The 21,774-nt window shown below is 40.1% G+C and overlaps 1 protein-coding gene across 1 annotated transcript in view; it reads right to left on the reverse strand.

Moving 5' to 3' along the window:
- The window catches only part of celsr3 (cadherin, EGF LAG seven-pass G-type receptor 3), a 359,789-nt gene that overhangs the window by 32,122 nt on the left and 305,893 nt on the right, over window positions 1-21,774 (reverse strand). Inside the window, exons 25-27 of the mRNA XM_072280082.1 lie at window positions 20,398-20,572; window positions 17,396-17,508; window positions 16,398-16,477 (exon numbers count right to left, since the gene is read on the reverse strand). Of these exons, the coding sequence (XP_072136183.1) occupies window positions 16,398-16,477; window positions 17,396-17,508; window positions 20,398-20,572 (368 nt within the window). The remainder of the gene's footprint in view (window positions 1-16,397; window positions 16,478-17,395; window positions 17,509-20,397; window positions 20,573-21,774) is intronic.

The following is a 21,774-nucleotide window of genomic DNA, read 5'->3' on the forward strand; positions in this document are numbered from 1 at the left end:
CCCAATGACCTGGTCTCCACAGCTGTCTATAGCAATAAATTCCACAAATTCACCACCCTCTTGTGAAAGAAATTTCTCTGCATCTCTGTTTTAAATGGACGCCCCTCTGTCCTGAAGCTGTGTCCTCTTGTCCTGGACTCCCCCATCATAGAATACATCCATTCCACATCTACTCTTTTTAGGTCTTTCAACGTTCAAAAGGTTTCAATGCGATCCCCCCTCATCCTTCTAAGTTCCAATGAGTAAGAATCCAGAACTATAAAAGATTCCTTGTATGATAAACCTTTCAGTCCCGCGATCATCCTTCTGAACCTTCTCTGAACCCTCCCCAATGCCAGCATATCTTTTCTTAGATGAGAAGCCCAAAACTGTTCACAATACTCAAGGTGAGGCTTCACCAGTGCCTTATAAAGCCGCAGTATCATATCCTTGCTCTTGTATTCAAGACCTCTTGAAATTAATGCTAACATTGCAATTGCCCTCAGTACCGACTCAACCTGCAAGTTAACCTTTAGGATGTTCTGCACAAGGACTCCCAAGTGCCTCTGCATCTCAGATTTTTGGATTTTCTCCCCATTTAGAAAATAGTTTACACAATTATTTCTATTGATATACCGCATAAAAAGGAGCAGCCGCCACAATGACCACTGCAGAATACCACTAGTCACTGCAGCCAACCAGAAAAGGATTCCTTTCTTCCCATTCACTGCCTCCTACTAATCAGCCAATGCTCTAACCATGCCAGTAACTTTTCTGTCAATATGTGGCACCTTGTCAAAGGCCTCTGAAAGTCCAAATATATAACATCTACTGCATCCACTTTATCTATCTTGCTTGTAATCTCTTCAAAGAATTCCAACAGGTTCATCAGACAAGATTTTCCCTTAAGGAAACCATGCTGACTTTCTCCTGTCTTGTCCTGTGTCACCAAGTACTCCATAACCTTATCCTTAATAATTGCTCCAACATCTTCCTAACCACTGAGGTTTCTTTTCTGCTGTCTTCCTCCTTTCTTGACATTTGCAATTTTCAAGTCCTCTGGCACCATGCCAGAGTCCAATGATTTTTGAAAGATCATTACTAATGCCTCCACAATCTCTAACGCTACCTTTTCCAAAACCCTAGGGTGCAGTTCATCTGGTCTGGGTGACTTATGTACTCTTAGGTCTTTCAGCTTTTTGAACACCTTCTCCCTTGTAATAGTAACTGCACCCACTTCTCTTCCCTCGCATCCTCCAACACCTGGCACACTGTTAGTGTCTTCCACAGTAAAGACTGATGCATAATACTCATTTAGTTCACCTGCCATCTCCTTGGCCCCCATTATTATTTCTCCAGCCTCATTTTCTAGCCCTCCTATATTGACTCTCATCTCTCTTATTTTTACATACTTGAAAAAGTTTTTACTACCCACTTTGATATTGTTACATAGAAAAAACATAGAAAATCTACAGCACAATAAAGGCCCTTCGGCCCACAAAGTTGTGCCGAACATGTCTTTACCTTAGAAATTACTAGGCTTATTTATAGCGAGCGCCCAGCGCTCGGCCGGGGGCCGTGGTTGAGTGGCTGGCGACTTGGGCCGGCTCCCCCACTGGACTTAGTCTGGTGAGGAGGGTGTGAGGACACCCAGCAGGACTAAAAACAAACAAGACCTGACAAAGGGCGGATGAGCTCCTTGTGAGCCAACGGCCATCTTCTGTGGAAGAGATTAAAGCCTCACCACGTATCTACGAATCGTATGCTATGCACTTAGAAGAGACATAATGAACTTGGGCACTGCACTGTGTGCCTGGACCTGCGCATAGGCCACCGTCTAAGGAAGGGCCGAGCTCGAAGAAGCGGCCGCAGCTGGAGGCCGACACGGCCTCAGGCTCGAGTTCGGCGGGGGTGGCGGCAGGCAGTGCCAAGGCGGCCAGCGAGAACAAACTGGAGGAGAGGCTGTACTTGGTGCTGTCGTAAGATCGAAGAAGATGGAGGTGCATTGCCGCCAACCCCGCATTTGGGACGGCACTCACTGACTGACCTATAGCCCTCTATTTTTCTAAGCTCCGTGTACCTATCCAAAAGTCTCTTAAAAGACCCTATCATATCCCCTTCCATCACCGTTGCCGGCAGCCTATTCCACACACTCACCACTCTCCGAGTGAAAAAACTTACCCTTGACATCTCCTCTGTATTTACTCCCCAGCACCTTAAACCTGCGTCCTCTTGTGGCAACCATTTCAGCCCTGGGAAAAAGCCTCTGACTATCCACACGATCAATTCCTCTCATCATCTTATACACCTCTATCAGGTCACCTCTCATCCTCCGTCGCTCCAAGGAGAAAAGGCCGAGTTCACTCAACTTATTCTCAAAAGGCATGCTCCCCAATCCAGGCAACATCCTTGTAAATCTCCTCTGCACCCTTTCTATGGCTTCCTCATCCTTCCTGTAGTGAGGCGACCAGAACCGAGCACAGTACTCCAAGTGGGGCCTGACCAGGGTCCTATCTAGCTGCAACATTACCTCTTGGCTCCTAAATTCAATTCCATGATTGATGAAGGCCAATACACCGTACGCCTTCTTAACCACAGAGTCAACCTGCACAGCTGCCTTGAGTGTCCAATGGACTTGGACCCCAAGATCCCTCTGATCCTCCATGTTGCCAAGAGTCTTACCATTAATACTATATTCTGCCATCATATTTGACCTACCAAATTGAACCACTTCACACTTATCTGGGTTGAACTCCATCTGCCACTTCTCAGCCCAGTTTTGCATCTTATCAATGTCCTGCTGTAACCTCTGACAGCCCTCCACGCTATGCACAACATCTCCAACCTTTGTGTCATCAGCAAGCTTACTAACCCACCCCTCCACTTTCTCATCCAGGTCATTTATAGTAAGTGTCCCAGAACAAATCTCTGAGGCACTCCACTGGTCATCGACCTCCATGCAGAATACGATCCGTCTACAACCATTCTTTATCTTCTGTGGGCAAGCCAGTTCTGGATCCACAAAGCAATGTCCCCTTGGATCCCATGCCTCCTTACTTTCTCAATAAGCCTTGCATGGGTACCTTATCAAATGCCTTGCTGAAATCCATATACATTACATCTACTGCTCTTCCTTCATCAATGTGTTTAGTCATATCCTCAAAAAATTCAATCAAGTTTGTAAGGCACAACCTGTCCTTGACAAAGCCATGATGACTATTCCTAATCATATTATACCTCTCCAAATGTTCATAAATCCTGCCTTTTAGGATCTTCTCCATCAAGTTACCAACCACTGAGGTAAGACTCACTGGTGTATAATTTCCTGGACTATCTCTACTCCCTTTCTTGAATAAAGGAACAACATCCGCAATCCTCCAATCCCCCAGAACCTCTCCCATCGCCATTGATGATGCAAAGATCATTGCCAGAGGCTCAGCAATCTCCTCCCTTGCCTCCCACAGTAGCCTGGGGTACATCTCATCTGGTCCTGGCAACGTATCCAAATTGATGCCTTCCAAAAGCTCCAGCACATCCTCTTTCTTAATAGCTACATGCTCAAGCTTTTCAGTCTGCTGCAAGTCATCAATACAATCACCAAGATCCTTTTCCATAGTGAACACTGAAGTAAAGTATTGATTAAGTACCTCTGCTATTTCCTCTGGTTCCATACATACTTTCCCATTGTCACACTTGATAGGTCCTATTCTTTCACGTCTTATCCTCTTACTCTTCATATATTTGTGGAATGCCTTGGGGCTTTCTTTGATCTTGTCTGCCAAGGCCTTCTCATGGTCCCTTCTGGCTCTCCTAACTTCCTTCTTAAGCTCCTTCCTATTAGCCTTATAATCTTCTAGATCTCTAACAGTACCTAGTTCTCTGAACCTTTTTTAAGCTTTTCTTTTCTTCTTGACTAGATTTATTACAGCCTTTGTACACCACAGTTCCTGTACTCTACCATAACTTCCCTGTCTCATTGGAATGTACCCATGCAGAACTCCACACAAACATCCCCTGAACATTTGCCACATTTCTTCCATACTTTTCCCTGAGAATTTTTTTCTAATTTAAGCTTCCAATTTCCTGCCTGATAGCCTCATAATTCTCCGTACTCTAAGTAAACGCTTTTCTAACTTGTCTGTTCCTATCTCTCTCCAATGCTATTGTAAAGGAGATAGAATTATCATCAGTATCTCCAAAATGCTCTCCCACTGAGAGATCTGACACCTGACCAGGTTCATTTCCCAATACCAAATCAAGTACAGCCTCTCCTCTTGTAGGCTAATCTACATATTGTGTCAAGAAAACTTCCTGAACACACCTAACAAACTTCACCCCATCTAAACCCCTTGCTCTAGGGAGATGCCAACCGATATTTGGGAAATTAAAATTTCCCATCACGACAACTCTGTTATTATTACACCTTTCCAGGATCTGTTTCCCTATCTGCTGCTCGATATCCCTGTTACTATTGGGCAGCCTATAAAAAACACCTAGTTAAGTTATCGACCCCTTCCTGTTCCTAACCTCCACCCACAGAGACTCCATAGACAATCCCTCCATGGCGTCCACCTTTTCTGCAGCCCTGACACTATCTCTGATCATCAGTGCCACGCCCCCACCTCTTTTGCCTCCCTCCCTGTCCTTTCTGAAACATCTAAAACCCGGCACTTGAAGTAACCATTCCTGTCCCTGAGCCATCCAAGTCTCTGTAATGGCCACCACATATCTCCAAGTACTGATCCACGCTCTAAACTCATCTGCTTTGTTCACAACACTTCTTGCGTTAAAATAGACACATCTCAACCTTTGGTCTGAGCACGTCCTTCTCTATCACCTGTCTATTCTCCCTCTCGCACTGTCTACAAGCTTTCTCTATTTGTGAGCCAACCTCCTCTTCCCCAGTCTCTTCAGTTCGGTTCCCACCCCGCAAACAATTCTACTTTAAACTCTCCCCAGTGGCCTTAGCAAACCTCTCTGCCAGGATATTGGCCCCCCGGGATTTAAGTCCAACCCGTCCTTTTTGTACAGGTCACACCTGCCCCAAAAGAGGTCCCAATGATCCAGAAATCTGAATCCCTGCCCCCTGCTCCAATCCCTCAGCCACGCATTTATCCTCTACCTCATTCTATTCCTATTCGCATTGTCGCTTGGCACAGGCAATAATCCCGAGATTACTACCTTTGTGGTCCTGCTTCTCAACTTCCTTCCTAACTCCATGTATTCTTTTTTCAGGACCTCTTCCCTTTTCCTACCTATGTCACTGGTACCAACATGTACCACGACCTCTGGCTGTTCTCCCTCCTACTGCAGGATACCTTGGACGCGATCTGAAACATCCCAGACCCTGATACCCTGTTTGTTAGCTTGCTTTCATATTTCATCTTTTCCCTCCCAATGATTCTTTTAGTTGCTCTGTAGGGTTTTAAAAGCTTCCCGATCCTGTCTTCCGATTGATTTTTGTTTTGTTGTATGCCCTCACTTTTGCTTTTACATTAGCTTTGACTTTGCTTGTCAGCCACAGTTGCAATATTTTGCGTTTTGAGTATTTCTTCATTTTTGGAATACATATATCCTGCACCTTCTTCGTTTTACACAGAAACTCCCACCATTCCTGCTCTGCTGTCATCCCCGCCAGCATTTCCTTCCAATTTACTTTGGCCAACTCCTCTCTTATACCACTGTAATTTCCTTTACTCCACTGAAATACTGTTACATCAGACTTAACTTTCTCCCTATCAAATTTCAAGTTGAACTCAATCATATTGTGATCACTGCTTCCTAAGGGTTCTTTTACCTTCAGCTCCCTAATCACCTCCAGTTCATTACATAATACACAATCCAGTATAGCTGAACCCCTAGTAGGCTCAATGACAAACTGCTGTAAAAAGCCATCTTGTAGGCATTCAACAAACCCACTCACTTGAGATCCATTTCCAACCTGATTTTTGCAATCGACCTGCATGTTCAAATCTCACATGACACTGCCCTTTTGTCGTGCTTTTTCTATTTCCTGATGTAATCTGCAGTCCACATCCCAGCTGCTGTTGGGAGGCCTGTAAATAACTACCATCAGGGTCTTTTTACCCTTGCAGTTTTTTAACTCAGCCCACGAGGACTCAACATCTTCTGTTCCTACGTCACATCTTTTTAATGATTTGATGCCATTCTTTACCAGCAGAACCACGCCACCCCCTCTGCCTACATTCCTATCCCTCTGATACAAGGTGTAGACTTGGACATTCAGCTCCCAACTACGAATATCCTTCAGTCATGATTCAGCGATGGCTACAACATCATACCTGACAATCTGTAATAGTGCAACAAGATCATCCAAACTATTTCTTGTACCCTGGGTACTGAGATATAACACTTTGAGTACTCTATTTGCAACCCTTTTTGATTCAGCATCCCTAATGCACTGATACTCACCCTGCTGGCTGCAATTATGTCCTATCATCTGCCTGCCCCTCCTGACAGCCTCACTGCACACTACCTTTGCTTTTTTTTAATCATCCATCCAGTCCTGAGTCCCTTCACTCTGGTTCCCACCCCTCTGCCAAATTAGTTTAAACCCTCTCTAACAGCTCTAATGAACCTGCCTGTGAGAACATTGGTTCCCCTCAGGTTCAGATGCAACCCATCACTTTTGAACAGGTCATACCTCCCCCAGGAGAGATCCCAATGATCCAAGAACCTGAAGCTCTGCCTGCACCAGCTTCTCAGCCAGACATTAATTTGCCAAATCATTCCATTTCTACCCTCAATGGTGCATGGCACAGGCGACAATCATGAAATTACCACCCGGGAGGTCCTGGTCCTCAGCTACCTAGCTCTCTAAATACTCTTTTCAGGACCTCTTTGCTTTTGCTCCCTATGTCATTGGTACCAATATGTGCCAAGACATCTGGCCGCTCTCCTTCCCTCTCCAAAATGTTGTGGACGTGATCTGAGACATCCCTGACCCTGGCATCTGGCAGGCATCATGCGATTCGGGTGTCCCATTCACATCCACAGAATCTCCTGTTTGTTCCCCTGACTATGAGTTCCCTACCACTACCACTCCCCTCTTCTCCCACTTTTCCTTCTGTACCATGGACCTATGCTCAGTGCCAGTAACCTGGTCCCCGAGAGGTCATGCCCCACAACAGTATCCAAAATGATATACTTATTATTGAGGGCCATGGTCACAGGGGTGCTCTGCGCTAACTACCTATTCACATTGAAAGATTTTACAAATAAAGCAAGTGTAATTTCTGATTGCCTCCCACTCTGAAGCTGAAGTTATTACTCAAACTAACCAGCCAGAAGGCAAAAATATATAGTTGAAAGGTAATGGCAGCTTTCTATTGACTATGAACAGTGCAGAAAAAATGGAAAATTGGGAATAAACAATAATCTCTTTAATTAACAGGATACAACCACATGAAGTAAACTCTCAAGGAAAATTCAACCCTTCAATTGAAAATGAGAAATCAATGAAAGTCTCTGTGACTAATACTCACTTGCAGTATTAATCACCAGTAAAGAATAAGCAATTCAATCTAAAAGATCTTAATATTGTATTATCATGAATGAAATCATTCCACTCCCATCAGGGAGGAGGCTACGTAACATCCATACCAGGACCACCAGACTCAAAAACAGTTACTTTCCCCAAGCAGTAAGGCTGATCAACACCTCTGTCCACGAGCCCACCCCTCCATTGCCTGCGCCCCACCCACAGTACTTTATCATTTCCTGACAGAATCACCTTATGTACAGACACTCCTGTGACTGGCGTTATTTTACAGACATACAATCACTCAATCCAGGTACATAAGCTATCTTATGTATTTATATTTAATTGTGTTTTTTAAAATTGTTATTGTGTTCTTTATAAAACTTAAAAAAACTAAAGAAGCAAAAACTTGAACAATCCCTTGACTACTTGCAATTAAATAAAGAAGAAAACTTAAGACAAAAATTTACATTTGAAGTAAGGAATAGATTTCAAAGTCTAGAAATAGAATTTGTTGAAGATGATGGCAATCATGTAGAAATGAAATTTAACACTCTAAAGGATGTCTTGGTAGAATCAGCAAAGTCAGTGATCCCTAAAAAAGAAAAAAGCACAAAGAATAAATGGATGACAGATGAAATCAAAAATCTAATGGAAGAAAGGCGACTGAAGAAAGCAAATCCTATAGAATACAAGTCCTCAGATAAAAAAGTTAAAAGCTTATGTCAAAAAGCCATAGAAGAATAGTTAAACCCCAGGAATGTGAGCAAATAGAAAGAATCCCTATTACTGATCCAAAAAGGTTATATAAGAGTATATTCAGGAATTGTTTGAAGACAATCGAGGCGAAAAGCTAGAAATTAAGAAAAACATTGAAGGTCCAAGTATTTTAAAATCTGAAGTTCGTAATGCAATAAATAAGATGAAGAAAGGAAAGGCAGCAAGTCCTGATGAATTAGTAATAGAATGAATTATTACCTTTGAAGATTATGGAATTGAAAAACTTACTGATTTAATCAATTACATTTATGAGACTGGAATAATACCAGAAGAGATGAAAAAAATCAGTATTTATCACTCTTCTTAAGAAGCCTGGAGCAAAAGAATGTGAATTACATAGGACCTTAAGTTTAATGAGTCATATCACCAAGATACTTCTAAGAATTGTGATGACAAGAGCTAAAAGTAAGATACAAGCTGAAATAGGCAAAGAACAATGTGGTTTTGTGAAAGATGAAGGTACAAGAAATGCAATATTGATGTTAAGGATACTATCAGAACAAGCTATTCAAGTGCAAAAAGATTTGTTTGTTTGTTTTATCGACGACACAAAAGCATTTGATAAAGTGAAGCACAATAAGTTATTTGAAATATCACAGAAAACTCTAGCTCTAGATTCGAAAGACCTCCGCCTAATCAGAAATCTGTACTGGGAACAAACTGCCGCTGTAAGAATAGATGGAGAAGTGAGTCAGTTTACGAAAATCAAGAGAGGTGTTAGACAAGGGTGTGTTTTTTCCCCTGATTTATTAAATGTGTACAGCGAAACAATATTACAAAAAATAAGAGACATCTTGGGAATCAAAGTTGGCGGTGAAAACATCAATAATTTTAGATATGCAGATGACACTGTGTTAATTGCAAGTACGGAGGAAGAACTACAAAATTTATTTGATATAATTGTTGAAGGAAGTGCAAAAATGGGTCTATCAACTGCAAAACGACAGAACATATAGTGATATCTAAAAAGAAGGAGAATCCTATCTGCAGGCTGAAAATAAACGGGGAAGACATAAAACAAGTACAGAACTTTTGCTACTTAGGAAGCTGGGTGACATCAGATGGCAGGTGCGACTTGGACATCAAAAGAAGAATAGGGATGGCAAAAGACACCTTTCTGAGAATGAAGAGTATACTGACCAATACTAAACTAGGCATGACAACCCACCTCAGAGTACTGAAACGTTACATTTATCCAGTTATGTTATATGGCTCAGAATGTTGAACAATATCTATTAACATGAGAAAACGAATTGTAGCAGCAGAAATGTGGTTTTTGAGGAGGATGCAAAGAATATTATGGACAAAACGAATATCTAACAAGGATGTCATGAACAGAGCAAACACAAAAAGTGAAATAATGTATGAGATCATGAAAAGGCAACGTAACTTCATTAGATATGTGATTAGGAAAGAGGAGTCAGAATGCACGGTAATTATGGGAAAGATTGAAGGGAAGAAGGCAAGAGGAAGACAAAGACAAATAATGATGGAGACAGCAGCCAGAGAACTGGAAATGAATACCAATGAATTGATCCACTTGACCTGAAACAGGAGTGTGTGGGCCATGGCAGTCAAAGCTCAAACTGGGCACGGCACCTGATGATGATGATGATGAGCTTACTGTGTCGTTTTTGTGCTACAATGGATCTGGAGTAACAATATTCCATTCTCCTTTACAGTTGTGTATTGGAAATGACATTAAACAATCTTGAATCCTGAATTTTAAGTGAAATCTATGCAAGAGGATGGAGAACTACTTATCGTACCACAATAAATATGTAGATCCATTAAAAAAAACTTTGTTAACTCTGAAAGAAACTTAGTTCCATTCAAGTAAAATTTTTCTTTAATGACATTGTCTAAGATTTCAACTCATGAGGAGCACCAGCCTACCCACCATCAAGGACATACATACACAAAGGTACTGAAAAAGGGCCAGTAACATCATGAGGGATCCTACATACCCCACCCTGCTCATGGACTGTTTGTTCCACTCCCATCAGGGAGGAGGCTATGTAGCACCCATGCCAGGACCACCAGACTGAAAAACAGTTACCTTCCCAATGCAGTAAGACTGATTAACACCTCCCTTATTAACCCAGCCCTCCACAACCCCACATCCCCGACCATCACAACTTTATCAATTTTCGTCAGTTACCTTATGTACAGCCTCACATCACTTTACGGACACAAGATCAATCTATGTATATTATACTTTATTGTCGCCAAACAGTTGGTACTAGAACGTACAATCATCACAGCAATATTTGATTCTGCGCTTCACACTCCCTGGATATTAGCTATCTTATGTATGTATATTTAATGATTTTTAAAATTATCATTGTTTTCCTTATCTTACTCCCTTTTTTCGTGCTGCATCGGATCTGGAGTAACAATTATTTTGTTCTCCTTTACACTTGTGTACTGGAAATGACAAACAATCGTGAATATTGCAATCAGACACGAAGTACAATATATTTTAAACTGCCCTGTTATCTTAAAAATACTTTCTAATTCAGAATTTATTGATATGCCCTCGATATGAAAATAAAGACGATTTAAGATGGTACTGAGAATATAGCAACTGTATTTTCTGCTCATGGAGTACTGCTGTTTTACTACCAGATGGTGCTATTGTGCTGCTATTAAACCTGGACAATATTATTACTAGAGAAACATGCATCAGTTAGTATCTATGGAGGAGAGGAAACAACCAACGTTTCAGGGCTGAGACCTTTCATCAAGACTGATTATTTCTAATCTGCTGTCACTATTTGGAACACATTTACTTAAACCCCACTTCTTGCTGTTTCAAAATGTAACAGGGTGGGTAATAAAACAACTGATTTAACTGATAGGAAATATCCTAAAGAATAGGGATTTTGTCCTCCTGGTCACCAAAGTTTAAATATATTTACCATGATTTTGCATCTGTTAGATCTTTCGGTAACAAAAGATGTTCATTTATTAATAAGATTACCTTGTTAAAAGCATGCCTTAAAACTCAAATTAAACAACAAATAAATGAATAAATAAATATAAATAATAAAATATCAGTGTCAGTGAACTGTAGATTGGGAGATGATTTTGTATTGGACAATATAAAAATATTGAGATTCACATTCATGAACTCCTGGAAAGTTAAGAGGTCAAAAGCAAAAGAGCTATGACAAGATGAAGGGTAGATATCAAAGCCTGATGCTGTTGATCTCACTGAAGCTTCAAGTAGTTTTCTTTCTCCTATGTAATCAAGTTGATTTCATTAGCTGCATGTGTATCATTGCAATAGCCACCTAAGACCAAATTGACCCATGGATGCACTTTTATGACCCACATTTTCAGGCTCTCCCAACTGCAGTGTGGCCACAGCCAGGAGATTATATTGCCAAATTCTGAATAAAATTTAAGTAATCTTTCTGGAGTATCACCGAGGTTTCCTAGATTTCCTAGTTGTATTATAGTTACAATAAATAGTAGATTGGAGGGGAAGAACAGAAAGACCACTAGAAACATGATTTAAAAAGAAGCAACATAAAAATAAAAGAGTAAAGAAAATTTGATTTAATAATGACAAATAACAGATATACACTGAACAAACAATGTGAGAAATAATCAAACTGATACAATTCAAGCAATGCAAATAGAGGAAAATAACTGAGCAGCTGTACAAGAATATTCATTAAAGACATACGAGTGAAAAACATCTCTATTTTTCCATTACATAGCTCAATGATGATAACTTATCTTCTACAAAGAGCAGTGATTACTCATGGTTTTGAAATACTACTGTGCATTCTGTACACTCCTAACGTATTTACTTTGCTGTTGAAGAATGCTGCCAGTTTTAACTAATTCAAACAGATAAAGTCAGACAATTGTGTTCACAGGGAAATATTCACAGAGTTCTTTTGCTTCTTGATTTTTTTAAACTCCCATTCAGCTGTTATTTGAGATCTGCAAATTTTACCTGCATTGTGTCAAACGTAATTCAATTTTTTAAAATGAAAAATAAAAATGCATCAATGATTAGGAAGTAGGTAAGAAAGTGGGCATGGGGCAATGGCTGATGATGGAAACATGTTATGATTTAGTAAGTAAAGTAACTTTTGCAGCCCTTGTGTGTCTCGTGTAGGGGTTTGCACAAACTAGAATATCGAGGAAGGGACTAAGCCCTAGCTCGCTCAATCTTCTCTACATTAAAGTGAACAGAAGACAAACTACAGATCAGCGGTACAGCAGGTGAAACATAGTTCACTCGGTTTGTGCACTTAAAATGGGTGATGTTGGGGAGAGGAGAAAGCAGAAAAAAACCCTGAATTTCTTGATATAGTTCAAATTTAATTAAAAAGCTAGCATCCCTCAGTACTGACATTTTACCTTCAGTACTGACTACAGAGCCATAATGGCACAGGAGGCTGCCATTCGTGCCATTGAGTCTATGCCAGATTAATACTGATGTTAGAATCACAAATATTGTGTGGTTAGACACAGTTCAAATGCTACCCATAAATCTGCTGATGACACAACTATTGTTGGCAGAATTCCAGATGCTGGTGAGGCGGCATACAGGAGCGAGACAGATCAGCTGGTTGAATGGTGTTGCAACAACAACTTTGTACAAAATGTCAGTAAGACCCAGGAATTGTTTCTGGACTTCAGGAAGGGGACATAGAGGGAACACAATCTGGTCCTCACTGAGGGATCAGAAGTGGAAAGGGTGAGCTCTTTCAAGACCTTGTGTGCCAACATCTCTGAGATCTACCTTGGGCCCAACATATTGATGCAATTACAAAGAAGGCATGACAGCAGCCATATTTTATTAGGAGTCTGAGGAGAATTGGTATGTCGATATGTCATCAAAGGCACTCACACATTTCTACAGATACAGCATGGAGAATATTCTAACTGATTGCATCACCGTCTGTTATGGAGGGGCCACTGTACAGAATCAGAAAAGGCTGTTGGAAGTTAAAAACTCAGCCAGCCCCATCATGGGCATGAGACTCCCAGGCATCCAGGACACTTAAAAAAAAAAGTGATGCCTCAAAAAAGCGGAATCCATCAATAAGGGCACTCATCACCAAGGACATGCCCTCTGTTCATTGCTACTGTCAAGGATGAGATACGGGAGCTTGGAGACACACATTCAATGTTTCAGGAACAGTTTCTTCCCCTCCATCATCAGATTGCTGAATGGACAATGAACCCATAGACACCATCTCACAGTTCCAGGAACCCTGGATTTGATACTGGCCTCTGGTGCTGTTGGTGTGGACTTTATAAATGCACAGGATTCCCCTAAATGCTCTTCTTTTCTCTCACATCCAAAAACCATGTTGGTTATTCGGGTTACCAAGTGCCATGTCGTTAGATGATAGTACAAGAGTAGCACGTAGAAAAGAAACTGCAGGATCTATGCAAACAACAGGAATTCTGCAGATGCTGGAAATTCAAGCAACACACATCAAAGTTGCTGGTGAACGCAGCAGGCCAGGCAGCATCTCTAGGAAGAGGTACAGTCGACGTTTCGGGCCGAGACCCTTCAGTTAGTCCTGACGAAGGGTCTTGGCCTGAAACGTCGACTGCACCTCTTCCTAGAGATGCTGCCTGGCCTGCTGCGTTCACCAGCAACTTTTATGTGTGTTGCAGGATCTATGTTTGGCTTTTTCAGTGCTGCAAGGGCAGGCAGAAAGATCGTTGCAGCAAATTTTCTGCCTTGGACTAGAACTGCAGATTTTAAACCAGGTAATAACTGAAAACTGCTGTCATAGACATTGTCCTCATCTGGAGGGTGGAGCTTAGTCATGATGATGCTAAACAGTGATTCCTTTGCTTGCATCTTTGGAAACAGCTCCATTTCCATCTTTAATATCTCTATTTTTCCCTTTCAGGGTTCTTTGGAAAACCATGGCCTGGAGTTGCACGCTGACTTCGGTTCTTTGCGGGAATGGGACCCGCTCTTGGGGTTTCACGACTGGCCGCTATTCAGCATACCAAGGGCGCGGCCTAAGAGCTTAGCTCGCCATTGGAGGTCTGAGATCTCGTTGCTCTGAAGAGAGGTGGATTGAAGGTCGGTGTCCTGGCAGGAGATCGATGTGTCGTGGGAGTCGGAAGATCTAAGGCTGTGTGCCCAAAGGCCTGAGATCTTTGGGCACAAAGCTCGGAAAAAGCGACGCAATGAACTCTTAACATCATAAACCAGTGAGTTGTTTGTTATGTCTCCTCTTTTGCTGTGAAATGGAGACAGCTCTTTCTCCCTTATGATGGAGTGAGAGAGAGAGAGCCTGCGGTATGTCGAATACCGGGTAAACAAGTAGTCTTTGGGGTACTGCAAGTCTGTGTCTTTGCTGTTGCTTTGCTGCATGCTTGAGTGCTCGGTGGTGGGTGCCGATGCTTTTGCTTTGCTGGTTGGGGGGGGAGGGCGGATCGTTGTTTGCTGCTACCTACACGCAGGAGGGAGAGGAGCTGGGGGGGGGACATTGGGGTTCTAACATTTAACATACATTCTTTTGGGCAATCCTCTGTTTTCGTGGATGGTTGCAAAGAAAAAGCATTTTAGGATGCATATTGTATACATCTTTCTGACATTAAAAGTACATTTGAAACCTTTGCTATCTTTGATGACTTGCTTAATATATCCCACACACTATAGGAAAAGACATGAATGAACCGTCTTCTCTCAAGATATCAGATGTCACAAGTAAGGATGTGGATAGTTTGTATTATTGATGGTTTTTCTTTACAACTTTTCTGGTTTCTTACCATTTTGTCAGATTATTTCCATTGCTCCTATAATTTCTACTGATCCTTTTTGCTTCAAATCTGTCAATATGCATATTTCTCTTCACTATGTTTAAATCTAGACTTAGTTTATTGTCTCTCATCCTACTCTAAATCATTCTTTCCAGAACCTTGGAATTTATTTAGTGCATCCTGTTAAATAAACATGGATGTGCAAATTTGTAGTAATATATGGACAATAATTTTTTATGTTCACTAGTCAAACCTTGGATCAAAATTCACAGCTACATGTAAGGGGTTTCTTCTTTTATGTTACTGCGAAGGCTAACAAAATGGCTTTTCTGTAATAATAACTGCGATGTAAGGAGTTCTCTCTCTGTGCTTGTTTGGGTTATATTATTGATAAGAGAGGGAACGAACCAATTGGGATAGATGTTATTCTTTCTTGTGTGTCTGTAAGTTATTGTTTTCGTGAGTGTGGAGCGAGAAGGCACGATGGGGACAGAGAGAGGAGACACGATGCTGTAAGCTGGCTGATGGGATGGACCCCGCGCGGGAGTCCGAGGCCAAGGGTCTTTGGCGAGGAGAGGAGATGAGGACAGACTTGTGTGGAGCGTCTGGTCGACCACTGTGGTTGGTCCCAGGCGGTGGGTCGAGGGGGTCGGAGGGGATCGAATGGTGGAAAGAAGACTCTGTTACTTGAGCTCCAACTGTTATGCACAAAGTGGTTGAACTTTGATGTTTGGCGCCTTTTACTTTCCTTAAATATTTTATTTCTATTAATTACACAGTTCCAGTAAGATCTATAAAGTGTAATCATTTAATCGCATATGATGTATTGTCTGTTATTTGGCGGGCTGGGGGACATCACACAGCATCCACACAAACTTGATTACCCAGTTTGGTGGGGTTGAAGGCTGCTCTCTCTAGACGAAAGCAAGTTGAGCAAGCCTGAGGCTTACCAGGGGGCTACATACAGTATAACAATCTATAGGGCAATTCTTAATAGCTACTAGTTAATTAGCATTTATTTCATTTTTTTTCAAGGGAGATTATTTACATATCTCTGTGAACAATATGGCAGGGAGTCCTGGGCAGTAAAAGTGAGAGGAAAATCATATATTTTTGTTTTACTACTCAGCATAAAGCAGAACAGGAGAATTTTGCACTGGATGGTAACTTACTGATATAAGGCGTTAATTCTAAAAACCTAACCAATTTAACACTTACATTTATAAATGCGCAAAGTTGAAGAATTTTACAACTGTTTCAGTATATAACAAGATACCCGTAAAATAAATAAATGTCAATATCTGTAATAAATCCAGAATTATAATTGAAATGGCAACAGTGTTGTTTTTTTTTGATTAGTATAGTACATTTGACTACTTACAGTATTGATTTTTTCTTGGTTTCTTTCTGTGTTGGGGCACAGGAAATTCTTGCTACCAACAAGGATATCACAACGTTCATCTAAAAGCAGCAAACATCTAGATGAAACTTTAAGCAAAGTTCAGACTTCAAAAAGGTCTCCAAATATACAATTGATTAAATGGAAAGTAGGAACAGACTGAAGGATTTTTAAACAAGGCTACCATGAAAACAGTGGTTTCACGGACAAGATGGGAAATAAAATACAAGAACAAAAAGTTAACATAATTAATGTTTACCCAGATGCAAATAATAATAATTTCATTTAAAGAGAACTTTTCATACAGATAATGTAGTTCAAAATGCTTTACAATGGGATAAGAGTACAAACATGAAAACATTAAAAACATAAACTTTTATGAACAAATATTAAAAAAACGAACATAAAAGACAAAAAGATTAGATAAAAGCATGGTTAAATAATAGATTTCAAACTGACGTTTAAAAGTGTCAGTTTACAGCTTTAGGTATTGAATTCAACACATTAGGAGTGTCATTCAGAAAAGCTGATCCACCAGTTAGCTTTTGAGGGAGATGGTTTAAACTTAAGATGTGAGAAGATATAAGAGCTCGAGCAGGATTATAAAGCAAAAAGGATTCTGTGATGTACTTTGGTCCCAGGCCATTAAAAACAATAAACTAGCGATGCAGCTGTTCAGAATATATTACAGTTTGTATTTTTACAGAGAATGTGGACAGCCTTTTGTTTTACTTCAGCAGCGGTCTACAAGGGTAAATGTTAGGAGAATCTCTCCTTTCCTTTGGGTCTGGAAGTTCAGTTTTCAGAAGGAAGTGTGGTGATTAAGAAAAACTGCCAGGAGGAGAGAGTAAGTCAGATAAAATGATTAGCTAGAATAAGGAAAATAAAACTTGGTCATTATGCCACAAATAAATGTTATAGAAGGTACAAAGCTCCAAAACTAGTGTTAAAAATATTATGGGAGATGGGTTCATACTTACCACAATAACAACTGCAATTGGTCCAGCAAAGCTCCAAATCAGGTTATCATATACTGAAATCCAGCAGAAATCAGGATTCCCATAACCGTCTGGGTCCAAGCCAACTGCAAGACCTGGAAAAGATATGCTAGTAATAAGCTGAGAGAAAGATATAGTTGCAAATCTCCTCGGACAAATTGTACTTTACACCCATATCATCGAGTAATTAACTGCAGTGATTATCTTCTCAACTGTAGATGGGTTGTATCATATGATTTGGGAAGGGCAGTAATAGACTACAGAGAAACTAATGAGGAGGAAAAGAGTTATTCTTTGGAACAGACAGCAACAGCATAAATTAAATCTACACAGATACAAACCACCCACTCATTCTCAAATAGGAGTGCTAAAAATTAATTTTGGGATTTTCAGAATCAGAATCAGGTTTACTATCACCGGCATATGTCCTGAAATTTGTCAACTTTGTGGCAGGAATACAATGCAATACATGATAATATGGAAAAAAATATAAGTCAATAAAGTGTGTGTGTGTGTGTGCGTGTGTGTGTGTGTGTGTGTGTGTGCGTGTGTGTATATGTGTGTGTGTGTGTGAGTGCGTATATGTAGCAGCTAAACTAAAAATAGTGCAAAAAGAGAAGTAATAAAAGTGAAGTCGTGTTCATGTGTTCAATGTTCATTTCGGAATTGGATGGCAGAGGGCATGTCCTGGGTGATAGGGGTCCTTAAAAATGGTTGCCGACTTTGAGGCACTGCTCCTTGAAGATGTCTTGGAATCAACAGGCTAGTTTCAAGGTGGAGCTGACTAATTTTACAACATCCTGTACCTTCTTTTGATTTCAACTTTGCTTAGAACAGTAGTAGATTTCCAAAACAAAATGAAAATCAAGAACAGGAGCTTGTTGCAAAACTCTTCCACTGTGAATACCACAGGAACAGAAATTAGTGTATCTGTTTACTTGTGATGTTTCAGGAGGTAATGCTGAAGATGGCAAATATACTTTAGAAATTAAAAAAAAGTGTTCAGTACCTTGACAGATTCCCTCTGGGGAATGAAAAAAAAATTTGTCAAAGATTTGAAAAATATAGTGGAAATGAAATGATAGAATGATGAAATTTAGTTTCTTGTGAACAATCAAGAACATTGAGACAGTCTAACTGCACATTAGATCTTGATTCTTAAACAAAAATCACTGCTCTAAAAAATTCTAAACTTGCATGTACCAGTTGCAAATTGTATCCATGCTTCTGAACCCATCATTGAATAGAAACAATACAACTATACATTTTCACAGCATAGAGGCAACGGTAGAGATAGAGGTGCACAAAGTACTGCGTGAAATGTGAATGCTGGGTTAAAACCCACAGTCTGAAGCAAAATACAAGTGCAAAAAGTAAATCAGATAAAGATCTAATAATTAGATTTGTCATATGTACATTGAAACACAAATTGAAATGCATTTATGTCAATGACCAACACATCCAAGGATGTGCCTGCAATATGGTCATGCTTCCAATGCCAATATAGAAAAATGCAAGAACCCACTGCATTTTCAGATTTTCGAGATGAACATGAATCTTGCATGTGGCATTGAATTTCATTTCTCATTCTTATAGGTTGCAAGTCCAGTCCACGTACTTGATGGTATAAATCACACAAATTGAGGAATTCAATGATCTTTATAGCCAATCATTACTCTGCCAGTAATAGTCCATATTTTATTCAAATATTTATCAACTTTCTTTATAAAGGTCAAATGTGCATCTACATTCTAATAACTGCCTTTGGTAAAGTCCTTGCAAACTTTACTTTTATTCCTTAGTCTATGCCTCTTTTCAAACTCATAGTCCGGAAAACCTTTCCCTAACTCCTTCTAAGCTTCTCAAGAATGTGTTATTGAAAATGGCCTTAATTTTGCATTAACATATTTTTAAGTCCTTATTGGCAATATTTTAGAGAAGTGGACCATTTCTATGGCTTGAATATCCTTGCAATGACGCACCAAAAACTGTATAAAACACTTCCAACTGTAACTCAGTGTTTTGTGTAAATTCTGCAGATGGTGAGATCCAAAGCAACAGACAAAATGTTGGAGGAACTGAGCAGGACAGGCGGCATCGGTGAAAATGAATAAACAGTTGACGTTTCGGGCTAACAGCCTTCAACAGGACCGGAACATGCCAGAATAAGAAAATGGGGGGAGGGCTAAGAGGATATGCTGGATGGCGATAGGCAAAGCCAAGTGGATGGTAAGTTCATCACTCTTCCTCATATTTATAAATATCCCAATTGTATTTGCCCTTTCTATCAAACCATCAACTTGTGAGTCTACATTTGTGGGTCTACATTGTTTACTGATCTTACAGTCAGAATTACGACTTCTACATCATGCACTGAGTCATCGTAAGCATTTGATTAGATTTCAGAAAGTGGGCTGATAATCACTGTCACTTGCCTTGGGTGAACCTCCACTAATAAGCCTTGCAGAGAATTTAGAACAAAATGCTTGCTCTTCAATATAACAGTCCAAAATGCTACTTTACAAAAATGTCTGTCTTAAATGCATTTTGTATGTTTAGGAATATTACGAACATTTGTTGAGATTAGAGGGAAGGTACTGAGTGAGCAAATTTGCCCTAGTATAGGAAGAAACCAAGTGCCAACAGAACACCATTTTCACTGGTGTGAGAATACTGTTATGTGTTCTCACATGTAAAGGGGCACAATGGTAACATTGCAGTTAGCACAGCATGGGGTGAAGTTCAGAGTTTAATTCTGGTAACCTCTGTAAGAAAGTTTGTATGTTTTTCCCTTGTGTGCATGGGTTTCCTCTGGGTTCTCTAGATGCCTCCCACAAAGACCAGTCAGCAGGGAATTGGTCATTGTAAATTGTCGTGTGATTAGGGTAAGGTTAATTAGGTGGGTTGTTGGGTGGTATGGCCATTGGGTCAGAAGCACCTGTTGGCAAAACATCTCTAAATAAAATAAAAACACTGTTGCCAACCTGTAATGATGGCTGGCACGCCCCAGCCAATGGCATAATAGAACCTCATAGCACCATAGTTTATGTTCCGAACTTCAGTCTGCATCCGGTAGATGTGAAGCCATTCCACAAAAATCCAGGCAAAGGTTGCCATAAAAAAATAATGCAGCAAGATGGCAATCACTGTGCAGAGGAACTATGGAGAAAGAAGTTTGGATGGTTAATACAGTTCATATTAAAAGGATGCATTGGTAACTTCTTACTACGTAACTCACTTTAGTATAATTATTATTTAGATTTCTATCACCTATAAAACTGAGACAAATAACATACAGTTTTTAATACGTCATTATTGATTATCATTTAACTATAAACAGCAGATATTTTGCATTTTGCCAAAGGCAGCTGTTCGTCTTTTGGGATCTGCTGAAGCTCAGCAGCTTATTGGAGGGCAAGTGAGTTTATAATTATTCACCTGAGTTGCTGCCCCTTAACTTTGAGCCTGCAATTTCTTATCCTTCACTTAACTCATTCCCGTAGTAACTTACAGAAATGTCTTAACTTCAACACTTAAAATCTTCCATGAACTGGACTTCCCCAAAGAGTGACTGTCAAGTTTACTTTAAGCTGAAACAACTTCAGGATTTCAAAGATTGACAGGATATAGCAGCTATAAAGAAGCAAAAAAGAAAGGTACCCATTGGTAGACACAAGCTTTAATTTTAAAACTCATTATCAAGAGGAAAAAGCAGCTGTGGAAATTAAATTTGTAACAATAATTTGTTTGAAAGCTTTCAAAAATATTCTATATTAATGGCTTTTCTCCTAAAGGTAGAAATTTGTATGTATGCCAAAACTGGACTTATTCACATCACAGAGGTTACATATTCCCACATCCATCAGTCTAATGTTAATTATTGTGGAACTTACTTCAAGACTTCTGACAGCGTTTGCTGGATTCATATCATACTGAACTCACAATATGTGTTCACATACTATGAATATCAGCACATATTTATACAACGTGTTCTTGGATACACATTAAATAGAAAAGTAATCACAGAATCTGTGATTTAGAATTTGAATACATACAAACAACTCCTATAGACCATAATTCAAGTAGCCCCTAATGTACAATGATTCTCTAAGGCACGGGTTCCTAACCTCAGTCCACAAAATCCCTCTGTTAATGGTTTGGGTGCATGACATAAAAAACGTTGGGATCTCTGCTCTAAGGATACACGAATAACCTTACCATTCCTACAACAGTCAGCATAGTCAAAGACACCACCCACCTGAGATATTCTCTCTTCTCCCCCCTCCTTGACAATACAAAGTCTGGAAGCACCTTCTACCAGGCTCAAGGACAGCTTCTATCCTGCTATTATAACAAGATTA

The sequence above is a fragment of the Mobula birostris genome, chromosome 16 (genome assembly GCF_030028105.1).
Source record: "Mobula birostris isolate sMobBir1 chromosome 16, sMobBir1.hap1, whole genome shotgun sequence".
NCBI lineage: Eukaryota > Metazoa > Chordata > Chondrichthyes > Myliobatiformes > Myliobatidae > Mobula > Mobula birostris.